This window comes from Lissotriton helveticus, chromosome 3_2 (assembly GCF_964261635.1).
Source record: "Lissotriton helveticus chromosome 3_2, aLisHel1.1, whole genome shotgun sequence".
In the NCBI taxonomy this organism is placed as follows: Eukaryota; Metazoa; Chordata; class Amphibia; order Caudata; family Salamandridae; genus Lissotriton; species Lissotriton helveticus.
This window is the reverse complement of record NC_136062.1, coordinates 277,104,825-277,128,310: the sequence shown is the minus strand read 5'-3', so window position 1 is coordinate 277,128,310 and position 23,486 is coordinate 277,104,825. Positions and strand designations below refer to the sequence as shown.

Genomic DNA, 23,486 nt, shown 5'->3' with positions numbered 1-23,486 from the left:
GGAGAGGTCCTGAATACTCGCTCCTTCCTCAAATCGCTATTCAACACCCTGCAAGAGGATTTCCAAACGCTCAAAAGCGAGGTGTCGGGAGGAGGTGAAGGAGATCCGCCGCAACTTCGCCGCGATCTGTGAAATAGTAGCTGCCATTGAAGATCGCGAACAAACCAAAGACAAAGAGATTGCGCATCTTTAGCAAGAGATGATACGCTTACAAGATCAACAACTGGATTTGCAGGCTCACGCGGAGGACCTTAAAAAACGCTCGAGGCGGAATAACATCCGCGTCAGGGGGTCCCCTCGAAAGCAGAGGGGTCGGACATGGCTCAGTACCTCCAGAGAAGTTCTGGGAGAGACACAGGACTTCGAAATCCGCATTGACTGAGCTGCGGAAACGTGCTCCTGCCCCTCCACCAGACATACTTGCCTTCCTTCCAGATTTCCCATTCAAAGAGCGCATCTTGCGAGAGGTTCAGGTCGAAACAACCAATCAAATAACAAGGACACTCTATAGCACTCTACCAAGACCTGGCCCCATCACGCTACAGAAGAGGAAGGAGTTTAGAGGAGTGAGTGCTCATTTGAGAGAACAGGGAGTGGGTTATTCCTGGGGTCTCCCTTTTCGCCTGATATTCAAGTGGAATGGCAAGCTGTACCAACTCCGATCCCTCCAAGAAGCCTTGCAAGATCCTTGTTTTGGAGCACCAGAGTTTGTACGAGGCGCCCAGCCGCGCACGGAGGTCATCAGGAGAAAGATGGCAGAGAGTGGACCGAAGACGTTCACCCACCCACAGACTACGACCGTACTCCTACACTATAGCGCAGGAGAGGCAGGCGGCCCTAGATATGGTCATTAAGGATACCACTTCGCTGGACGACTTGTGACTTTAGCAGGGGCGATGGATAGCATTGAAATTGAGCTGACCGGGGGCGGGGAGCCCGGGACACTTGGACCACACGTACTCCAGATCTTTCTACTTCCCACATGCCCGCATCCTTGGACGATGGGCACTGGACAATGTTGGGACCATGGGGTTTCTCAGTTGGGGTTAGGGATGGAGAGGGATGGATCTGGGAGGCTATGGCAATGGGGGGGACGCATGGGACTCGGGGCGGGGGGTGGGAGAGAAAGAGACAGGTTTGGGGTGAGCACCAGGGGCTGACAATGTTTCATGCTTGTTTGTTGGGTTTTGTTGGGGTTAGGGAGGGGACGGAAAGGGGAACCGGTGTGCTGATTAGGGTGGGGACCAAGCAAGGGTCTGGTTCAGAGACACATGATGACAGGGATATCCATATAGTTATGGTGACCAAGCTCTAGCGGATCAAGCAGATTGGAGACACGACTGCCTCATGTCGAGATCCACACTTCAGATAATCATCCTTAATGTGAAGGGGCTAAATAACACCATTAAGAGGAGAGCCATCCTGTCCTACCTAGAGAATGCAGGGGCAGCGTTGTGTCTCTTGCAGGAGACCCATCTCCTCCCCAAAGATTGGCACCGGATGACGTCCCGAGCTTTCCCCAAACAGTTCTACTCTTCCACACCTGATAAGAAAGCGAGGATGGCCATACTAATTACCAGGACATTCCAGGGTACGGTGGGCGACAAGGTGGCAGTAGTAAAAGGACGTTTACTGGACTACAAACTGTGTGTGGGGGGTGCTCCGCTGGTGCTGGGTTCCCTCTATGCCCCCAACTCAGGATAAGAAAACTTCCTCACGACGGCCCTATCGGAAGTCCTACGCTCACAAGACAGGAGACTGGTGGTTGGGGGGACCTTAACCTGGTTATGGATGTAGAGAAAGACAGGACAGGTCAACGTTACGGCCAAACGTGTGCATGGTCCAAAACAGGGGGGATGGTTGAGGGATAGGGGCTTAGTAGACATATGGTGGGTGGCTCACCCTCAAGCCTCACAGTTTTCCTTCTACTCCAATACACACCATACGTACGCCTGACTAGACCACTTCATAGGCTCCACGGAACTGAACGCGCTAGTAGACACATGGAATATTACACCAGTGGCGCTATCAGACCACGATGCAGTGACAATGACTCTTATCCTGCCCCGACTCACAGACCAACAGGGAAATGGCGACTCAGGGAGAACCAGCTCCATCAAGCGGGAGTGCATCAGCAATTCCCCAGATGCATTACTGACTACCTAGCAATGAACAACTCCCCGGATAGCCCCTTAGCTGCACTGTGGGGGGCCTTCAGTGCCGTAGTGAGAGGCAAACTAATCGCTATTTCTGCTGCTGAATCCAGAGAGCGTAAGGAAAAAAAGGAACTTCTCACGGCACAAGTGGTAGAACAAGAAAGGGCACACAGTTGAACATGCGCGCCCAGGGTGTGGCACCAACTGAAAGCGGCAAGGGCGCAATTAGAGAGCCTTGACTTGGACAGAGCTAATATGCGGCCCTTCGGCTCAAACATTCCTACTATATAGGGGAGAAAAACAGGGCGTCTCTTAGCAAGTAAACTCAGAGCTCACACCCAACGCTCAAAAATGTTGGCTCTTCAGAATGCCAAGAGGGAGACAGTCAAAAGTGACGATGAAATTGCAGAAGCCCTCCGGGACTTCTACTGCACATTGTATGGTAAAGACCCACAACTTAGCACTGACGGGGAGACCTACTTACAGAGAGCCGCCACAACAGCACTAAACACAGCGGGGGCGGAAGCTCTAGATGCACCTATTAGGATTGAAGAAGTGATAGGGGCAATTTCTCGCCTCAAACCTCTGAAATCGCCGGGCCTAATGGCTTTTCAGCTGGGTTCTATAAGTCCTTCTGCCCACTTCTCGCCCTGATCTTGACGTGGCTTTTTAACTCCTTTCAAGGTTCTGGAACGATCCCCCCAATATGTTGCCCGCTGACATAGTGGTCATCCCTAAACCCAGGAAAGACGCTACCCAATGTGGCTCATACCGCCCAATTTCACTACTCAGTTTGGATCTGAAGCTGTTTACAGGGTCCTAGCGGCCAGATTGGGCCCATGTATGCCCGGTATCATCGAACCGGACCAGTCCCGCTTCATCCCCAATCGTAAGAGCAGCGACAACGCCAAACGCATACTGCACCTTATCGACAAAGCCCACAGCACAAAGATGGATGCCCTACTGTTGTTGGTCGATGCCGAAAAGACTTTCGACAGAGTAGACTGGGGCTTCCAAGTCAAAACATCAGCTCATTTTGGCCTTGGTGACCGATTCAGGGCCTGGGTGGTGAGCTGTTATCATAGGCCCAAGGCAACGATCAGGGTAAATAGGATAACCTCACGGCCTTTTGAGATCCAGAGGGGGACGAGACAAGGATGCCCGCTCTCGCCCCTTCTCTTCTCGCTCTATGTAGAGCCCCTAGCACAAAGGATCAGTGACAATCCTGACCTCTTAGGCATCCCATTTGGAGGAGAAAGGCATGCTGTGAGCCTGTACGCCGATGACATTCAGGCGAACTTGGGCACCCCTGTGCGATCTGTGCCAGCATTTCTCCATGAACTAACCTCCTTTGGCCAGGGCTCCGGTTTTAGGATAATTGTGGGGTAATCTTTGGGCCTGTGCATAGGCCAAAGTGAGGACTTAGCCGGGGAAGGACAAACGTCCTATGGAGAGCTCCAGATCCGGGACACAATCACTTACCTGGGGATAGATTTAGCCTCTTCTAGTGCACGGACAGTCACACATAATTATGCCAAACTCCTCTCCCAAATCAAGAAAGACCTCCGACTATGGCAAAAACACTCATTGACGCTTCTTGGTCGTATTGCAGCTATAAAAATGTCCATCTTACCCATAGCACTATATGTGTTTCAGACCCTACCAGCCTGGCCCCCACCGGGGACCCTCCACAAAATACAGATTGCAGTGCAACAGTTCATCTGGGCAGGGGCGCATCCTCGTATGCGTAGAGATCTTTCCCACAGACCTCCGGACGGGGAGGGTTTGGTATCCTAAATGTTCTGGAGTACTTCAGTGTGACACAACTTAGGTGTCTGGTGGAGTGGAGCAGACCTGAGTCTGAAAAAAGGTGGCTGTTCCAGGACCGAGCGCTAGCAAATCTCTCTTTGTGGAAGGTGCCATTCTTGAAGAGGCCGGATTGACCACCAAATCTCAAGGGCTCACCTATCACAAATATATTGCTACGAGTCTGGGACGCAATTGCCGTCAAACAGGGACTCACATCTTTCCCCTCACCATTAACATCCCTATTTGATAACCCAGAGTTTACACCAGGGCTGGAGGAGCGTTCTCGCAGTGGCATGTCGCTGACTGTAAGTCGGTGGGACATCTCTTTGATCTGGAGGGGTTTCTCCCGTTCTCGGAAGTGAAACAATCCTATGCAATAACGGAACCGAACCAATTTCAGTACTTCAAACTCCGTCATTGGCTCCTCCACCCCGACGTGCGGCCGCTAGTGAGCAGGAAGCTCACGAAATACAAGAAATGGCTCATAACAAAACACTCCGAACAGAAAATGATCTCTGAACTATTCAATATGCTTCGTCCGCCGGCCCTATCCTCGCCCTCAGCGGGGCTAAAACGCTGGGCGTGGGAACTGGGGAGGGACCTGACAGAGAAAGAGTGGCGTGATATCTATGAGCGATAAGGAATCAGCACCCATCCAAAAGTGTTGTCTTAAATAATTTCAAAAGTCCATAACACAAGGCAAAGTATATAGTCTTGTAAAAATAAGTCCGGATTTCAGTGAAGTTTGCTTTATCCAAAGTTCTTTATTGTGATAATACAAAGTCAGGAAAAAATCCAAGATCACATTTGGATTCCCTTCTTAGCCGACGCGTTTCGTCTCACACATTGAGACTTCTTCAGGGCTAAGGGTGAAACATAAAACAATTATACACTAATTTACATCTATACAAAAACATAAGTTAAAAACATAAGATAAGACATATAATATCCAGGCTTTTTTATGTTTACTAAATAAATCCAAGTTGGTTGACATAGCCATTCGGGAAAATTCTTGACTGATTGTTTGATTCTTGAGGAGATCGACAGAACAGAAGGAAGCACTGTTCTTCACACATTTAAAAATATCAATTATTTTGGTTCTTACACGCACATTTTCTTGATACGGTCAGATAACATGTAGATGTTTAGTACTCAAAATCACATGAAGGAGAAATTTCATCAAGCATTAATAAATTCGGACCTCAAATATTGGGTGATAATCACCAGCCAATGCACCTTGGTAATGTTTCTTAAATGCGGCAAGATAGACTAAGTTCTAAAAAGACATATAATATCACATTAATTCTGACAGACAGTTTGTTGAGAAATCTACTTCATCACATTAAGACTTATTCCTTATTGATAACCTCCAAACCTAACTTTCTAGAGATTTACAATTGAGCATGTTTGTGGGCTTTTGATTTTACTGATATGTCTTATTAACTTCTTTTTGAATTTGTATATGAGGCCAAACTTAGTATAGATGATTCTCATTAGTTTGGGCTCATTATTTTCTTCAAAAAAGACATACATTTATTACCTTTATATCGTGATGAAAAACTCGCAAGATTGTAATTCATACAGGTTCAGTTACCCCTGTCTCTAGTCTGTTTGGGCTTGTGATTGCTGTGAATAAATAAAATCATTCTATTATCTGCAATGAATATGTATACAAATTGCCAGGAATAAAATTATAAACTCAAAAACCAAGGACTTGTTTCTTATTTATGGAAGAATACCTGTTTTTTTCGTGCTTGGTCTTGTTATACTGTAGATGGAAAATAAAATGACAAAAAGAAAGAGAAATTCAATGACTAGGTCTATGTGCTTGTGGTCAAACGTATGTTGGGAGTAGCATTCATTGTCTAAAGACTCGCCTACAGGAACATGTTAGAGCGATCAACAATGTAGACACAAAGTATCCAACGGCAACCCATATCTCTAAAGAACATCCGAAGGAGAGAAATATCGAATTACATGCAATTGATCATTTAAGGGCAGGAGCAAGAGGAGGAAACAGGGAACTTGCCCTTAGACAACTGGAAAGCAAATGGATTTGTCGTTTGAGGAGTACACAACAGGGACTCAACCAAAACACTGAATTCCATCATTTTTTATAATGTTTAGAAGTCCTATTTACTCTCTAAGAATGAACTCTCTTTTCTCTAGGAAGAACAGCTTCGGACAGAAATGCTCTAGTGCAACATTTTCTATTTTTATTACAGATGATGTGATTTAGAAGGTTTATCTGTCTCATGCCTTGATTTATGATGCCTATAAACTGTGATGCATGCAATACCTTCACTCCGCCACAGGATTTTCTCGGGATATATTCTATATAACTCCGAGAAGCCAGTGATAGAAATAGAAAATATTCTATTTAGACACAACCTAGTCTTATTACAATTACTTCTATTTTCAGTTTCCTCTTGATGACATTCAACCTTTCTTTTAAATTAATTAGGCACATACAAAGCATTGACCCTTTTATATATCCAGTCTTTTTTGACTTTCAAGATTAATCAGACGATAAGGACACTCAAATATGGCCGCCGTTTTTAAAAAAAAGCTAACACGCCTAACTCGCTACTCCCTCACTTAGGATAACGATAAGCGTTGGCTATCACGAGGTCCTTTGATAAACTAAGAATAATGAATATGCTTTTAAATAAACTCTTAAGCTAAATTGTTATGATTAAAATACGGGATGCCACCATCATCCAAAAAGTTTTTTTGTTTTTTTGTTTTTTTATTTTTCGAAATTACATTATTGGATAGAACATACATTATTTTCATGACTCTAGATAGTATTACTTTTTATTCTAACACTTTGCTATAAGTATTCCTATATTTAGCCTTTTACGTATGGGACTAACTAGACGAAAACCATACTGAAATATGGCCGCCGTTTTAGAAAGCTAAAACATTGCACATGCCAGTGCCCTTACAAGATAGCGAGAATGTGCACAAATACGATACGAGATTTCTTGTTATCAATATGAAATCTCTAATAAAACCTTGAATCGTTCGTATTTATAATTAAACATTAGCTTATCTGAAGTGCTAGAATTATAAAAAATACGAACTTTTATTTTTCTAGATCGATGTTAGAATTATTATTTTCTGATAATGTCCAACATTTTTTAAACCTAAAACAACTTTTGGCCGTCTTTCTATTTTGCAAAGTATGTATAAACGTGGGTATATATTTGCTGTAATTGTGTTCAGACATTACAAGATGGTTGCCGTCCTTTTTGATGTATAACATGGGAAATTTTGATGCCACCCGGCTTGCACAAATACGATCCGAGATTTCCAAGGATTAACAGGAAATCTCTTGTAATCTTTATTGTCCATAGACATAATTAATTATCAGAATATTTAATTGCTAGAATTATATAATATTCAAAATACACGAACTTTTTATTTTTTCAGCTTGATGTTTAAAAAATTATTTTTCATATAACACTAACTATTTCTTAAACTTAAAGCGAGTTCTGAGCCTTTTTTTACTTTTACAAAGCAAGTGTAAACAGTGGTACACACTCGCTGTAACTGTTCTTAGACGTTACAAGATGGCCGCCGTCCTTTTGGTACACAAAACGGCAAACTATGGCGCCACCCGGTTTACAATTAAATCCAGGTGCATTTAATTTAAGAAAGCATGGGGTATATAAACAAGGAGGATTGAGACATCAGCATTGAGATGCTGCCCTGCGTGTGATGCGTTGCGCTGAGCTGGCTACCATGCCTTTCTTTGGTAAGTCAATAGACAGGCTTTTTCTTAGAACTTTTGGCCCCTTAACAACTTGATTTTGTTTTGTTTTCTCACTTTAATTTTTATCAGTAAAATATCCCATAGTATTTCAAAATAAGGCTGTACAAGTATTAAGTTTAAAATGCTTGCACTAGTGGTACTGATTCTGATGTCCACTTACCATTAACAACATCAAGAGCACCTTATGTTTTCATCTAGTGACCCCAATTCCCTTTTATCCAAATAGTGGGCTATTCCACAGTATTAGAATACGTAGTTTTAGCTACTTGCCATCTATTGAGGGTATTGCATGCAAATACTAGGGATGATTTATGTTTGTTATAACATGTAAGTGTATCTAATTTCACTGTCACTATATATACACAGATTTGCTAAATTGCCAAACAATACTCCCATACTATGATCTGTTGAGGTCAATAGCTAGTAAGATTTAAAGACCAGGACATAGAACTCTTAGCAACTGGTACATGTGAACCGTGCAGAGACAAAGCCAGGCTAAACCAGTGAACAGAATTGTTACTATACGGAAGAATAGGAATACAGACCTAGTCATTGAATTTCTCTTTCTTTTTGTCATTTTATTTTCCATCTACAGTATAACAAGACCAAGCACGAAAAAAACAGGTATTCTTCCATAAATAAGAAACAAGTCCTTGGTTTTTGAGTTTATAATTTTATTCCTGGCAATTTGTATACATATTCATTGCAGATAATAGAATGATTTTATTTATTCACAGCAATCACAGGCCCAAACAGACTAGAGACAGGGGTAACTGAACCTGTATGAATTACAATCTTGCGAGTTTTTCATCACGATATAAAGGTAATAAATATATGTCTTTTTTGAAGAAAATAATGAGCCCAAACTAATGAGAATCATCTATACTAAGTTTGGCCTCATATACAAATTCAAAAAGAAGTTAATAAGACATATCAGTAAAATCAAAAGCCCACAAACATGCTCAATTGTAAATCTCTAGAAATTTAGGTTTGGAGGTTATCAATAAGGAATAAGTCTTAATGTGATGAAGTAGATTTCTCAACAAACTGTCTGTCAGAATTAATGTGATATTATGTGTCTTTGTAGAACTTAGTCTATCTTGCCGCATTTAGGAAACATTACCAAGGTGCATTGGCTGGTGATTATCACCCAATATTTGAGGTACGAATTTATTAATGCTTGATGAAATTTCTCCTTTATGTGATTTTGAGTATTAAACATCTACATGTTATCTGACCGTATCAAGAAAATGTGCGTGTAAGAACCAAAATAATTGATATTTTTAAATGTGTGAAGAACAGTGCTTCCTTCTGTTCTGTCGACCTCCTCAAGAATCAAACAATCAGTCAAGAATTTTCCCCAATGGCTATGTCAACCAACTTGGATTTATTTAGTAAACATAAAAAAGCCTGGATATTATATGGCTTATCTTATGTTTTTAACTTATGTTTTTGTATAGATGTTAATTAGTGTATAATTGTTTTATGTTTCACCCTTAGCCCTGAAGAAGTCTCAATGTGTGAGATGAAACGCGTCGGCTAAGAAGAGAATCCAAATGTGATCTTGGATTTTTTCCTGACTTTGTATTATCACAATACAGAACTTTGGAAAAAGCAAACTTCACTGAAATCCGGACTTATTTTTACAAGACTATATACTTTGCCTTGTGTTATGGACTTTTGAAATTATTTAAGAAAACACTTTTGGATGGGTGCTGATTCCTTATCGCTCATTGCAATTTTTGGGCTTCGCCCTTGAAGGAACAGAAAGGGTTGTGTTCCTTGGATTCTCAAGCACCATCCCCACTACTTTCAAGCCACAGGTGAAAGCAGGTGCATTTTCTTTGCCTCAACCCTTTTTCTTGGCGTGATATCTACTTCAGGGCCAATCACCCGACCCGTAACACGGCCAGTAGGGAATCAGCGGTCAAGGTGGCCACATACTGGTACCTGACATCGGCAAGACTGAACAAAGGGAACCCAGTCCAAAATGTTGGCTAGGCTGTGACGAGAAGGGCACTCTAACCCACTTACTTTGGGACTGCAAGGAATTGACAGGGTACTGGGCCGCCATCCTAGACGACATCGACAGACAATTCTAGACCGAAATCCCACGCTTCCCTGCCTACACTGGGGCTCCCTAACCCAATCACATACACGGTGAAGTCCATCAGGGGGAAACAGATGGGCCTAGCGCTAGGAGCGGCTGTCCAAAACATCCTCTCCCTATGGGGCACACGGACCCGACCGACACACACAGGTTGGTTGCACAAATTATGGTATATCCTAGGCATGGAACGAATTCAAGCCTCTCTCACGAACTCAGCAGAATCATTCGGGGCTACCTGGCATGCCATATTGCCCCTGCTAGCACTGGAACACGGATTCCTTGTTAAATCACTTGCCTGATATCGACGGACTAACGGATTAAAGAACCGAGGAGGGAGCCGAGGGAGCCTGTTGTTGCCTGCCTGCTTGAAGGAACAGAAAGGGTTGTGTTCCTTGGATTCTCAAGCACCATCCCCACTACTTTCAAGCCACAGGTGAAAGCAGGTGCATTTTCTTTGCCTCAACCCTTTTTCTTGGCGTGATATCTACTTCAGGGCCAATCACCCGACCCGTAACACGGCCAGTAGGGAATCAGCGGTCAAGGTGGCCACATACTGGTACCTGACATCGGCAAGACTGAACAAAGGGAACCCAATCCAAAATGTTGGCTAGGCTGTGACGAGAAGGGCACTCTAACCCACTTACTTTGGGACTGCAAGGAATTGACAGGGTACTGGGCCGCCATCCTAGACGACATCGACAGACAATTCTAGACTGAAATCCCACGCTTCCCTGCCTACACTGGGGCTCCCTAACCCAATCACATACACGGTGAAGTCCATCAGGGGGAAACAGATGGGCCTAGCGCTAGGAGCGGCTGTCCAAAACATCCTCTCCCTATGGGGCACACGGACCCGACCGACACACACAGGTTGGTTGCACAAATTATGGTATATCCTAGGCATGGAACGAATTCAAGCCTCTCTCACGAACTCAGCAGAATCATTCGGGGCTACCTGGCATGCCATATTGCCCCTGCTAGCACTGGAACACGGATTCCTTGTTAAATCACTTGCCTGATATCGACGGACTAACGGATTAAAGAACCGAGGAGGGAGCCGAGGGAGCCTGTTGTTGCCTGCCTGCTTCAGCCGCAACGCCTCGCCGGACCCGCTTCGCGGGTCCCGCTTCGCGGCTAGGAGCGGTTATCTGGACTTTGGGAGGGGTTTGTTTGCTCTTCTGAGACCGGCAGGGCTGCGAGCGTGAAGCGGTGGACTCCAAGCTCCAGGAGTCCCCGCGCGCCCGTGTCCACCTGGGCTGCTCTCCCTGCCGGCTCCGCCCCCACCTGGAAGGATAAAGCGGCGTCCTGCCCTGTAATCTGTGGATTCCTTGTTAAATCACTTGCCTGATATCGACGGACTAACGGATTAAAGAACCGAGGAGGGAGCCGAGGGAGCCTGTTGTTGCCTGCCTGCTTCAGCCGCAACGCCTCGCTGGACCCGCTTCGCGGGTCCCGCTTCGCGGCTAGGAGCGGTTATCTGGACTTTGGGAGGGGTTTGTTTGCTCTTCTGAGACCGGCAGGGCTGCGAGCGTGAAGCGGTGGACTCCAAGCTCCAGGAGTCCCCGCGCGCCCGTGTCCACCTAGGCTGCTCTCCCTGCCGGCTACGCCCCTTTTGACCAATTACACTGCAATAAAAGGGAAGCATTGTCCCCGCTGCGCGGGAGCGCGCGGGAGAAGCCCGGGACAAGGGCGGGACCGTCTGTGGCCGTCCGTGGTCGGACGAGGTTGGGTTGGGCCCGGAGTCCTGGTTCGTTTTATATCCTGTAATACCCCACCTAGCCATATTCAGTGGTCTATTTATAAGTCCTAACAACATCTTTTTAAACATGTCACTAAGATCTGGTAAACAGCGCCTAGTGCATATACAAACCTCAAAGGGTGTTGTCTCAGGTCCCCTCGATGCATTTATCTCTAGAGCTACAGGAATTCTAGAAAAAGAAATAGAACAGGTAGAACATAGACTGTCCCTGGATTTAGTTACTGGGAAGCGTTCCTCTATAGGTGCCCTGGCCCGTGCTAAAAGCCCCATAACGAATGCAGCGTTTAACTGCATTTCAACCTCAGAATCAGAAGTAATAGTTCACGTTGATGGGGATGGTGCTACAATAGCCACGGCCAATGTAAATATGGAATTGAATTCTGATATCAACTTGTCCAGCTTAGAAGTTGATAGTCAAAATTTTGAGGATGACGAGAGTAGCACGGGTGGCACCCCTCCATCAAATGTCCCCACTTTACCCAGTATGCCAGCTTCGCAACAAGTCACCACCAATTACATCTCTCGGAAAAGAAAACATGCCTCAAGTCCACAGGGAGACAAGGAACAAAAACAACCCAAAATAGACTACGTCAATAGGACTAGCCCCTCTCACTCACAGATCAATCCCGAACTCCCAATAGTGTATTGCCCCTCACTAGCTCATTCTGGGTCCTCTAACCCTTGTCCAACGTGTTTTAGCAGCGACGATGTCTTGTTGGCCAAGATGGAAACAATGTTTCAAACCTTATTGCTCCCGGTCCTTGAAATAACAAGGATAATGTCCGCTAAAATAGATGTCTTGGAAGCGGCAGCTAATATCAACATGGACCTTCTGCACAAACTTACATCTTCCAGTCCCAGGACAGGGGGTCCTAATTCCGCAGGGGGTGTCAACCAAAAAGGGGGGACAGCCACAATATTACCCGTAGGGACATCAACCAGCCACAATATTAAGAAGCAAAATCCGGGGGCAAAATCGGCAGCACCTACATCGATCACTGCCAGTAGAGCATATAACCATGAAACATCGAAAGCCAAACACCCATTGGTTCCTAAAAACGTGCCAGTAAAACAACACTTAGTGAATGGCCCGTCACAACAAATTAATAATACCACAGTGCCAACACCATTATTGGGTAAAGAGAAGAAAACCCCCCACCCAGAAAGGCATCATAGGACTGTTAATAGCAACATACGACACCCTCCCAGAGCTAATTTACCTCCAGAAGCGGCACAATACACTATCGTTTTAACTGGGGTGGCCCCCCTAAGAGAGGGCACCAAAGAGTCACAAGGGGACCTACGGAACAAGGTCACATTTTGGCTAAATAAACACCGTCCTCTCCCCCCATCATCCCCCACTGAAATCCTTTATGTAAGGAGAGTTGACTGGGTAGGAAAGGGTGAAAAAGATCTGGAAGGGGATTGTATTTTGATTTCTTTTAAAGACCCTTGGGTGGTGGAAAGAATTCAGAGGAAAGCTAGATTTGCCCATTTAGGTGATGTTCAGACCCTGCACCTTGGTTATTTTTACCCCCACATGCACCACAATTATTCAATGGGCTCCAACCACTGGAAATTTCGAGGGGGGAGGCCTCGAGAGCACTTAACCCCCTACCCCCCATACTACCCCCCCACTCTTTAATCATTTCGAGGCACTGTCAGATTTGGAATGGGTTGACTGACTATGTGCACCGACCCAGTTACCAATTCCAGTAACAAGGATTGGGGAAGGAGCGTCTACTCCATCCATCCCCACCTCGGACCTCACAAGGGTGCAACAGATTTCGCCCTATAACAAAATTAGAATACAGGGGGAACTATTTGGGGAAGAGGTCTCCATCTCTAATGTAGAAGAAATTAGGCTAACAAGTGCATGTCTATCGAGTCCCCTTTCCCCCCGACAGTTAGTAACATTTCTGTAGAATTGGACATGTTATCTTCATATATGGTGTCTTGGAATGTTGCTGGAGTTAAGACACGTCTGGTTTCTGAGGACTGGTTGGAGTTCATAGGTAATTATCAGGTCGTGCTTCTGCAAGAAACTTGGGCCACTGCCCCGTTTTTTATGGTTGGTTATGTAAACTTTTTTAAACCAGCAATAAAAGGTACTAAAGGGCGGGCGTCAGGGGGGCTGTCCATATGGGTTAAACAGGCTTGGTGTTACTCTGTTTCTGAAATTTTTGTGGACAACCCTGATATACTGGCCATAAGGTTGAGTAAAGCAGGGGGGCAGGATATGCTTATTATCAACATATACTCTAGAGGCCTCCCGGGTGGACGATGCCCCAAGACACCTTACTATCAGGTTGGAACAAAGGGACATTCATAATGTTAGCAGGTGACATTAACTGTACAATTGAGCCACTGTACCTGCCGGAGGATAACTGGGGGCTTGCAGAAGACGTGACTTGGAAAATCCCCGATCTTTCAAACAAAAGCCTAGTTAAAGTAACGGAGGCTGCTTTGAATTGGTCCGCCTTTTGCCTTACTTGGGGACTAAGGGCCGTAAACGGCCGTACCAAATCGGACATCGGAGCCAACTTCACCTTCGACAATGGTGTTAGAAAGAGTCGTATTGACTATATTTTCTTAAAAATGGAATACTGGTGCCTAATTGTTGACATGGAAATTGTTATGCGCCCGGAAAGCGACCACAACCCACTGTCCCTGAAAATTAAAATGCAAGATCAGACAAGTTTAGCAGAATCTGTTCCTAGGGGTCAGGGGGCTGTAACCATATCAAATGACCGGAGGAGACTGAAATGGTCAACCATATCAAACGATGTAGTGTTACAGGCTAACATAGAAAATGTGGTGATGAATGCTTTAGACAATTTGAGGTCTGTTGATGCTGAAAGGGGTAATACCTATTTAGATAAGACTATGGGCATACACGATAAATGTTTCTCTGAGCTTAACAACCTTCTCTCTAAACCGTGTAAGTCAAATACCGGGAATCCAATTGCCTCAAGAGCTAAATGGTATAATAGAGAGTGTAGAGAGGCCCATAGCCATCTAATAGAGAAAGTCAAATCTAGAGACCTGAGTGCAGTAAAGGTGGCCAGGCAAAGGTATAAAAGAGTGCAATGGGATGCAAAGAGGGAATGGGAGGATGATTTCTGGGCGGTCCTCTTGGACGCCAGTAAATCTAATAATCAGACCAAATTCTGGGACATTGTCAGATGTGGAAAGGATGGTGACTTCCGCACTCCATCTAACCATGTATCCCGGGAAGATTGGATTAATCATTATTCCACCCAATTCTGCCTAGAGGTTGCTGACCCAATGATCACACTGAACCCGCAACACACAATATCTACTGGCAATGTGATCATGACCTTTACAGAAATGGAAACGGAGATCGCATTAGGTTTAACGAAGCGGGGGAAGGCTCCTGGACTGGATGAAATCCCAGCAGACCTTTTCAAAGCAAATACAGGCCTTTGGGTACCCTATTTAACATGCATAGCAAACACCATAGCGAGAGGTGCCCGCATCCCGAAGACATGGAAGGGGGCGGAAATCCTCCCAATATACAAAAAGGGAGACAGATCAAATCCAGGGAACTACCGCCCGATTAGTTTAATCGACTGCTTTCAAAAAGTTTTTGCTCGTATACTCCTGGCGAGGGTACATGGGTGGATGGAATTAGAAGGAATACTGTCCCCATTACAGGCGGGTTTCAGATTTGGTACAAGCACCATTGACCAGGTTCTACGGCTTTGCATGATTTTTTGGAAGGTCGTCTTACTTGGAGGGGGCACCATCTTTGCTGCTTTCATTGACCTGAAATCAGCTTTTGATTTGGTGCCGAGGGGAAAACTATGGCAAGTATTAAGGGACTTAGGTACGCCGGGGGAACTGGTTGAAATGATCATTAGACTACATGAAGACAATTTTGCTAGGGTAAGATGGGGGGCCAAAGGGCAAACTACGGACTCATTTCCGGTCTCACGAGGAGTCCGACAGGGGTGTGTTCTCGCCCCTACCCTCTTCCTACTCTATATTGATCAGGTAGTCAAATTCTTTAGGTTGATCAACACCGATGCACCATCCTTGGCGGGGACGAAATTCCCAATGTTGATTTTCGCCGATGATACCCTCCTCCTGTCTAAGACCAGGGGAGGGTTACAGCAGGCTTTAAATCACTTTGAGGAATTCTGCAATAAAAATGGCCTCCAAATAAACGTGGGGAAAACTAAGTTTATGGTTTTTTCCAGGAAAAAACCATTACGTAGTAGTGTTCAATTAAACGGGGTTAACCTGGAACAAGTCGACAAAATGACGTACTTGGGGGTTACCCTGGATTCTCGATTATCCTGGAAACCACAAATAGAGACCCAACAATTAAAACTCGCCCAATTGACTGGATGTCTCTTGCGCGAGCAAAAGAAAACAATCACGAAAAGGGTCGCCCCTGCCCTACAAATTTATGATGTTAAAATTAATACAGCCACACTTTACGGGGCAGAGCTATGGGGTTTCATGGACCTTACAAGTTTATATAGAATACAGAGCAGATTCCTTCGTAATTTGGTGGGGCTGCCCCAATCAACCCCATTGATCCCACTCTGTCACGACATGGGTTGTCCACCAATAACGGACATGGCTAGATACAGAGTGGTGTCTCTGTGGAGGCGCCTATGGACATCCGAGGATTTGGTACTTTTCGCATAGGAGTTAGCCGAGGTGAAGGCCATGGGGGGTTCGGAACGAATTCCATGGCTTCGCTCAGTGAAAACGAGCCTGTGCGATATGGGTCTTAGCCATCTATGGGTTTCTCCAGGCAATAACAATTTTCCCTCAAAAAAGGAATTTAAGTGTTTATTTTGGGCCTCAATACGCCTGTCCTTGGCTCAAGCTTCTAGTTCTGTGGGTCTGACGGGTCGTTTTTTAAGCTTTAAACTGGATTCTGCCCGTGAAACATACTGGGACCTCATTACTAGGCCAATGGACAAAAAATTGTACCATCAATTTCGGGTGGGCTCATTACCCTTGAATTCCTTTACCTCATCCTGGGATAAATCCTTTTCAAATTTTTGTATATATTGCCCTGGCTGTAAGGAAACTGAGGGTCACTTCCTGTTTGCTTGTCCTCAATACAGCGAACCCCGATCCAAATGGCTAAAACCCATTTTTAAACGCCTGTCCTGCAGAAAAGCCTCGGAAGCTATACGGGCCTTAAAAATAAATACCTCCGATCTAACTGTGATATGTTTGGCCAAGTATTTAGGGTGGGCGTGGGCAATAAGAGCTAGAAGGATACCAACTGTCCCCTGACCACAATGCATTATGTGTAAATTTTCTTCTTCCTGCATAAGCTAATCCTACTCTCATGATGAGCATTATTTAATGTCTGGTTTTTCGAATACATAGTTTAATAATGTTTTTAATTGGGGATATTTTGCCCTATTTTTTACATTTTCATAATATACAGATATTGTCTGTTTTTAAAGATTTTGTAAAATTGTGGAGATTTTCTTGAACTGTTTCTGAATGTTTTGTCAAATTTGTCTTTTATGATTTTATCATCGAAATAAAGACATTAAAACCTGAACCTGAATGAGGTGACCTATGCAAAATACCTTTGCCTCCTCTGGCTCACGGAGGCGGAGTCAACGACTGATACTACCCAACGATGACCCTTAAAGTAGGGCCCTAAGGGGAGTATTCCTAGCACACCGGTTCAGGGGAGGCTAGGGAGGGGAGAAGGGGAGTGTTTTGGGGTAGTTAGACTTTTTGCAATGCTTTACGGGGTCAACCCCGTAGATTACATCGACAGTGACTGCCCCCTTGATCACACCATAAGGACATCCCGTGGCTTCTATATGTTTAAGTTGGATTGGTCAGATTGGGGAGTGGGGGATATCCTGAAGACGAGATACGGGAATGCCCGATGTATGCAATATATTTTCTCATATGCTTGAAAGTCAATAAAACAAAGTTAGCGATAAAAAGTAAGGAAATAGATGAAACAATGTAAAGTTTCTTTACTTTTGAAGCTATCACGGCTTCCACGCTTTAGCTTAGGATGTTGAAAACTAAAGCGCTGGTGCTGCAATTGCTTGAAAAGTAAAGAAATAATTTCTTTACTTTTCAAGGAATTGCGACACCTGCGCTTTAGCTTTAAACATCCCAAGCTAAAGCGGGTGTGCATCAATTGCTTAAGGTCTCGCATTTTCTCGAGTTTGAGCTAATGACATTGTAAATGACAATGCCTTTTATTCATGTGTTTACAAAATCTGCACTGCTTGCAGGTTTTGTCAACACATTAATAAAAGGCATTATCATTCACAATGCCAATACAGCCAACTCTTGTAAACGCAAGACCTATTAGAACATTGGAATGTTGGGAGCTCCAATGCAGACACTGGAGAGCTCCGTGCTTATACGGGCTGGTAAAGGCCCGCAGAGCAACATTCCAATGTTTTACAAAGGCCTCTCGGAACTCGAGCTTTGAGAGGCCTTTGTTTTATTTGTTAGAACATTCTGCCCTCTAGTGGCTGAATGTTCTAATAGCCTAATAGCCCTTCGTAGCAGGGTTATACTGGCTATTAAAGTCCTTGTCCCTTGTTAAAGTCCCTGCCTTCGGCTCAGGCCTTTAACACGGGATCGGGCCTTTAATAGCTGGTATAGCCCACTATGGCGTGCGATAAGGCTATATTGCATTCCAAATGCTTGTTTTATAAGTCTTCTGGAGTTTTTTTGTCTATGTCATTCTTGCGATAGTTCCTCTGTTCTATTAAACACTAATCGGAATGGCAGGAATACTTAATTCACTTCTTCAGCGCCTTCATTTATCTAATACAGCAAGACATCATCTAGAAAATTCTGAACATTTTTTTCTAATACAGAGCACAGTTGACCTTGAAACTTCCGAACCCACCGATAATCTGACTCAAGAAGCAGTGAAGTTCTGCCTGGAAGTGGGCAGCAAAGCGACCAAAGTGTCAGAGATTGTGGGGAGCCGGGACGAGGCGGTGTACCAGGCCATCCAAGATGGAATCAATCGAGTAAATGCGAAGGCAACCTCCCATGCCCAGAGAATACAGAAATGGACAGTTTTGGAAAAGGACTTTTCTATAACTGGTGGAGAACTCGGTAAGTGCTCTACTAAGCTGCAATTTAATTTAAATGGGCATATAGTGTTGATGATATTACAATGATGTAAATAAGTATCCATCTGTGATTCCATGTACATTTTGGTTAAGTACTGGAAAAGGCTTCAACTTTTAAAATGAAGACTGGAGTGGAAAGTTAAAGCAATGATATATGTTTTAAAAACTGCTTCAACCAGGCGTTTGTATCAGTTATGCCAAACATTTAATATTAATGTTTTTATTTCAGTTTTTTTTAACCTATTTTCGTTTTTGATTCGTCTTTCCTATTTCCTATTACAACCCCTACCCCACAGAATAGGTTGAGTAACTTTTTCCTAGAACTTCTAAGAGGTTTGTATATAGAATTTCAGAAAAAAGAAGAAAAATTCACTTCAGATTTTTCCATGTAAAAATTAAACGTTCCACGTAGTTTAACAATTTGCTAGTCAGGCATAATGTAAATGTAAATGTGCTGGACTTGTAAAGCGCACAGCTGCCCGTGAGCGTCCCGGCGCTTGCTTAGGGAACCCGTCCTGGTATTCTCCTGTGAGAAACCCCGGCAGGGTGTCCACAAGGTGAAAGCCAGGCATCCCGCCGCGAGGGGCCGTTATAATACCATAACATGTCTAGATGGACCTATTTTTAATTTATTATTGCATACTTATTTCTAACCAGATGGTACTTGGCACTACATTAGTTATTTATAGCTGTCTGTAGAAAATATAAATTGTCTTATGTTGTCCACAATGCCAAAGCTGAAATTCAATTTTTACTTCAAAAACACACCCACTGACTCATGCACAAAGAAATAGAGCGACATTTTACACCACTTAAAAATAAGTAATATTATATCAAAATAGCACAGTGGTGCCAGTTAATATGGAAGCTGGAGATCCCTTGCCTAAGCAATTTTTATGATTTGAACCTCAAGATAATACGCAAAAATACAAAAACAAGTATACTGCTCAAATATTAAAATATTTTGTTTAATGCACAATCGAATATAGAACAAATGTTTACATTTTCTATTTTCCTTCTGGATTTGTATATACTTCATGAATGTTAATTTATTACTTATAATATCATTTAATTAGTACATGTATATTATATTTTAATTGTAATATATATTTTAATATTAATTTTGTCAAACAGTTGCAGACCCTCTCATTAGATGTCACTTTGCCCACCACCCTGCAGGGGTCCTCGGACCACAGGTTAAGAATCTCTACTGTAACTTGTAACAACATATCATAATGCTCACATGCATGTTAAATCCCTGTTCCTCCAACTAAAATGTGGAGTGTCTCACTCTTTCAGTCATTCACAACCAATATTGCCCCACTTAAAAGAACAAGCAGCAGCAAAGCCTCTAGTTCTGGCTTTAACTGCATCAGAAGTGGGGAAAAGGGGAGAGAATAGGGAACAGGACTTGAAATTAGTTCATTAAATGATGTAATAGTAACGTGGTATACAAATTACTACAGCACTGTCAAAAGCACAGAAGCAAGCGGTAAATAAGAGAAGTTATCTGTATTTTTATCATTTACTGTTTAACACACTGTTCATGGCTTACAAAATGATGACAGGCACTCCATTAGGTCACTCCAGAGTGTATTTTGTATGTGTTTTCTCTAAAGGTCTGAGTCTGTCCATATCCAATAGTGAAATTATGTCATTGGGCACAAATTGGCAGTAGTTATTCTAGAAAAGGAAAAGTGAAAGTAAAAAACATTAGCACCCTGTATGGAATGCTGAGATTGGTTTACCCAATCTGAATGCTGGCACTAATAACTGTTGCACGCTTGCATCCTAAATTCGTTGAGAGAGTGAAGCAAAAAACAGAGCAAATGGGCATAGTTGACTTGTTTGCCTGCCTTTGTTGGGTAAACTTTAAGGCCCAGGTGCTAATAGCCATGTTGCCCACTTAAAAGTTTAAAATTAATAGTTGCTAATTGCCCTTGCTGTCATCTGCATTTTGCTCAGGCCCATAACTGTGGGGATGGCAGTTAGTACCCTCCAGGGCATTAACTGCTATTCAATGCTCTGAATAGTGACAAAATAAGTTGCGACATTCTGTAAATTGCTAGAAAAGAGCTTGTGTCTCAGATCAGCAGTTACAAAATACGTGAAGAATCCTATTTTGTTTTGTCTGCAGGCCCAACAATGAAACTCAGACGGCCAGAGGTTCTGGAAAAGTATAAAGATGAAGTGGAACTGTTTTACGAAGCTTAAGTAACAAACATCCTTCTTCAGGCCTTTTACGCCTTCATCAACTGCAGACAGAGAAGAACCTCCGATGAATGAGGAACCCCAAATCTCAAACCATAACAGTCACACTGCATATAGAAATTGTATGAAGAACCTGTTCTGTAAATACTTAAATGTGTTATATATTAACACTATATGTATTTGACTAATACAATTTATTGAGTTTACTAGAAGGTACAAGAATCTGTGGCAAGGAAAATACGAGCTACTCTTTGTAACTGTGTTTTCAATATGTGTTATTATCCCTTGTACGGATTGGCCAATAACGAGTTTAACCACACTTGATATTGGTGCCATTCTACTCTGGTCTAAGGTAGCTTCTTGCTGTTTTGTCAGTGTGCATCTCTTATAGAGCTGGACTGTGGTAACATATGAATGCAATTACATATTTCATATACGGGAACGAGAGTGGATCAAGTACATTTCAAGAAGCTATCCTTGTTAGCGGGATCCCACCAGTACTTAATTTGTAAATAAGTAAGTGCCAGGGCTCTCGTCAGCAGGCCACTGCAGCTTGAATTACTCATTGCCCCATCTAGTCTGCCAATGAGAGAAACAACACAACTACTGATAATCGCACACGTAGAATTGTGACATTTTAGACTTTTCCAGGCCTCCAAAGGTATAAGAACGGCTTGGATGGCAGGTATTAGTCAAGTTAAAGTATACGGAATTAACCCATTTACCGCGGCGGACATTCCACAGCGGTGTGGGCGTTCTATGGAGTGGGCAGGGCTGCGTCGGCCAACGGTCGTGTGCAGCACCCAGAAGGTAGTGCTCACGTCGGCCAACGGCCGACGCGAGCACGGACGGGTTAATAAACAATTGTTTTTGTGCAGCTCTCCAAATTGGACCAAAGGCGCCACCAGGTGGCAAACTGTCGTAAATGTCGGTGCTGACCATTTAGTACCGGTGATGAGCACCGGAAACCTCTGGCTCAAATTAAGCAATGTACCCCACTATAAATACACTGTATTCCCGTTTTGCTGTTTACATTTGTATTACACTTAAGTATCATAACACATTGATAAATTATGTCCTACATGTATGAAAATGGTATGTTATTTGTCTTGATTGTACTAGTTATTTTTTCATAAAGTAAAAAGTATATAGCCTGATTCGGCGGGGTGTGCAACTTTTTACAGCTTATTTTGAAATAAAGAAAAAACAGGCTCAGTTGACCTGTTTGCCTGCCTTTGTTGGGTAAACTGGAGTCCAGGTGTTAATAGACATGCTGCCCACTTAAAGGCTTAATTATTTTTTATATATAAATCGATATACAGTATTGTGCAGACTACACAACAATAGTACAGGTCTGCCTTATTGTTAAAAGCAAAAGAGAGGTAAAATGAAAAGAACATATGGGCCCCGATTAGAAACACAAAGGGCACTGACATTTAACACGAATTAACAAAAACATAAAGTAGCAGATTGTGGAACCCTGGACTTGCTTCTGTCAGCTTCAGTTGTCAGTGTGTTTGATTTGAAATGCCTATTTGTCAGACAGGAAACAATAATGAACCTATCAGCGTGGTAAGTCTCCTGGGGGCCAAGAACCTGTTAGACCATGAAAGTCCCCAGTGGCCGGTTAAAACTTTGGGGCGTAGACCATTCTGCTCCGTCTCTCCCAACTCTTCTCTGGCGAGAAGGTGGTTGGACCTCCAAGCGTGGCAAAGGCAAGCCTATGTTCATGTCAAGTAAACAAGTAAATAACAAAAAGAACTACATATGTGAAAATAAAGATAACAATCAGGGCTGTTGATCTATTGAAACTAATGTCTCCCATCCAGCTTCACACCGCTGCTTTTAAGACAAATGAATTTAAAACGAATGAAAATAACTACATTTCTGTGGTTACACAATATAAAACTAGCTCAGATTAAATATGTGTCTATGAAGCCCCGGGCAGATTTACAATAACTGGCGCATCCCTGCATACCAGCAGGGATGTGCTAGTTATTGTGCGTCAGGGCTCCTCCACCATGGATGCGCCGCCTTTACAATGTGGCGCACCATGGGGCAAAAACGGACAGATGCGTGATGCATATGTGCCGTAAAGGTGGCACATTGCTGGAGTTGCGTTGCAAGTGTGACGCAGCTCCTGCAAGGCTCTGGGGCGCCCTATCTTTTAAATGCTGCGTCAATGCTTACGCCTACTTCAAGCAGGAGCAGGGTTTTGAAGCAGCATGGGCTTAAAAGTGACTGAGTGAAATCTTGTTGATTTCACTCAGCCACTTTTAGGAGGCGTTCCTGTGCCGGAAAGCCCCCCCTGCGCCTGAATGCCTACTTCTGGTGCAGGGCTTTTCAATGTGATGCATCTCACAGATGCGTCACGTTGTAAATACCCCACAGCATGGCGCGTCTTTTCTGCCGCCGCTGTGACGCAATGGCAGCGTAAAAGAGGCGCAAGGGGCTTGTACATCTGCCCCCAAATGTACATACTAGTTGAACCCATCTATGATTCTTCAACAGAATGATAGATGGTACTCGCGCGCTGCATCAC

General features: G+C 43.7%; 1 protein-coding gene across 6 annotated transcripts in view; it reads left to right on the top strand.

Moving 5' to 3' along the window:
* The window catches only part of ACSBG1 (acyl-CoA synthetase bubblegum family member 1), a 722,575-nt gene extending 700,474 nt beyond the window's left edge, over positions 1 to 22,101 (top strand). For all 6 annotated transcript variants that reach the window (XM_078685209.1, XM_078685211.1, XM_078685213.1 and 3 more), the window contains 2 exons: positions 18,470 to 18,716; positions 20,871 to 22,101. In XM_078685209.1, the coding sequence (XP_078541335.1) occupies positions 18,470 to 18,716; positions 20,871 to 20,947 (324 nt within the window). In that variant the 3' untranslated portion in view covers positions 20,948 to 22,101. The remainder of the gene's footprint in view (positions 1 to 18,469; positions 18,717 to 20,870) is intronic.
* Positions 22,102 to 23,486: the final 1,385 nt, after the last annotated feature.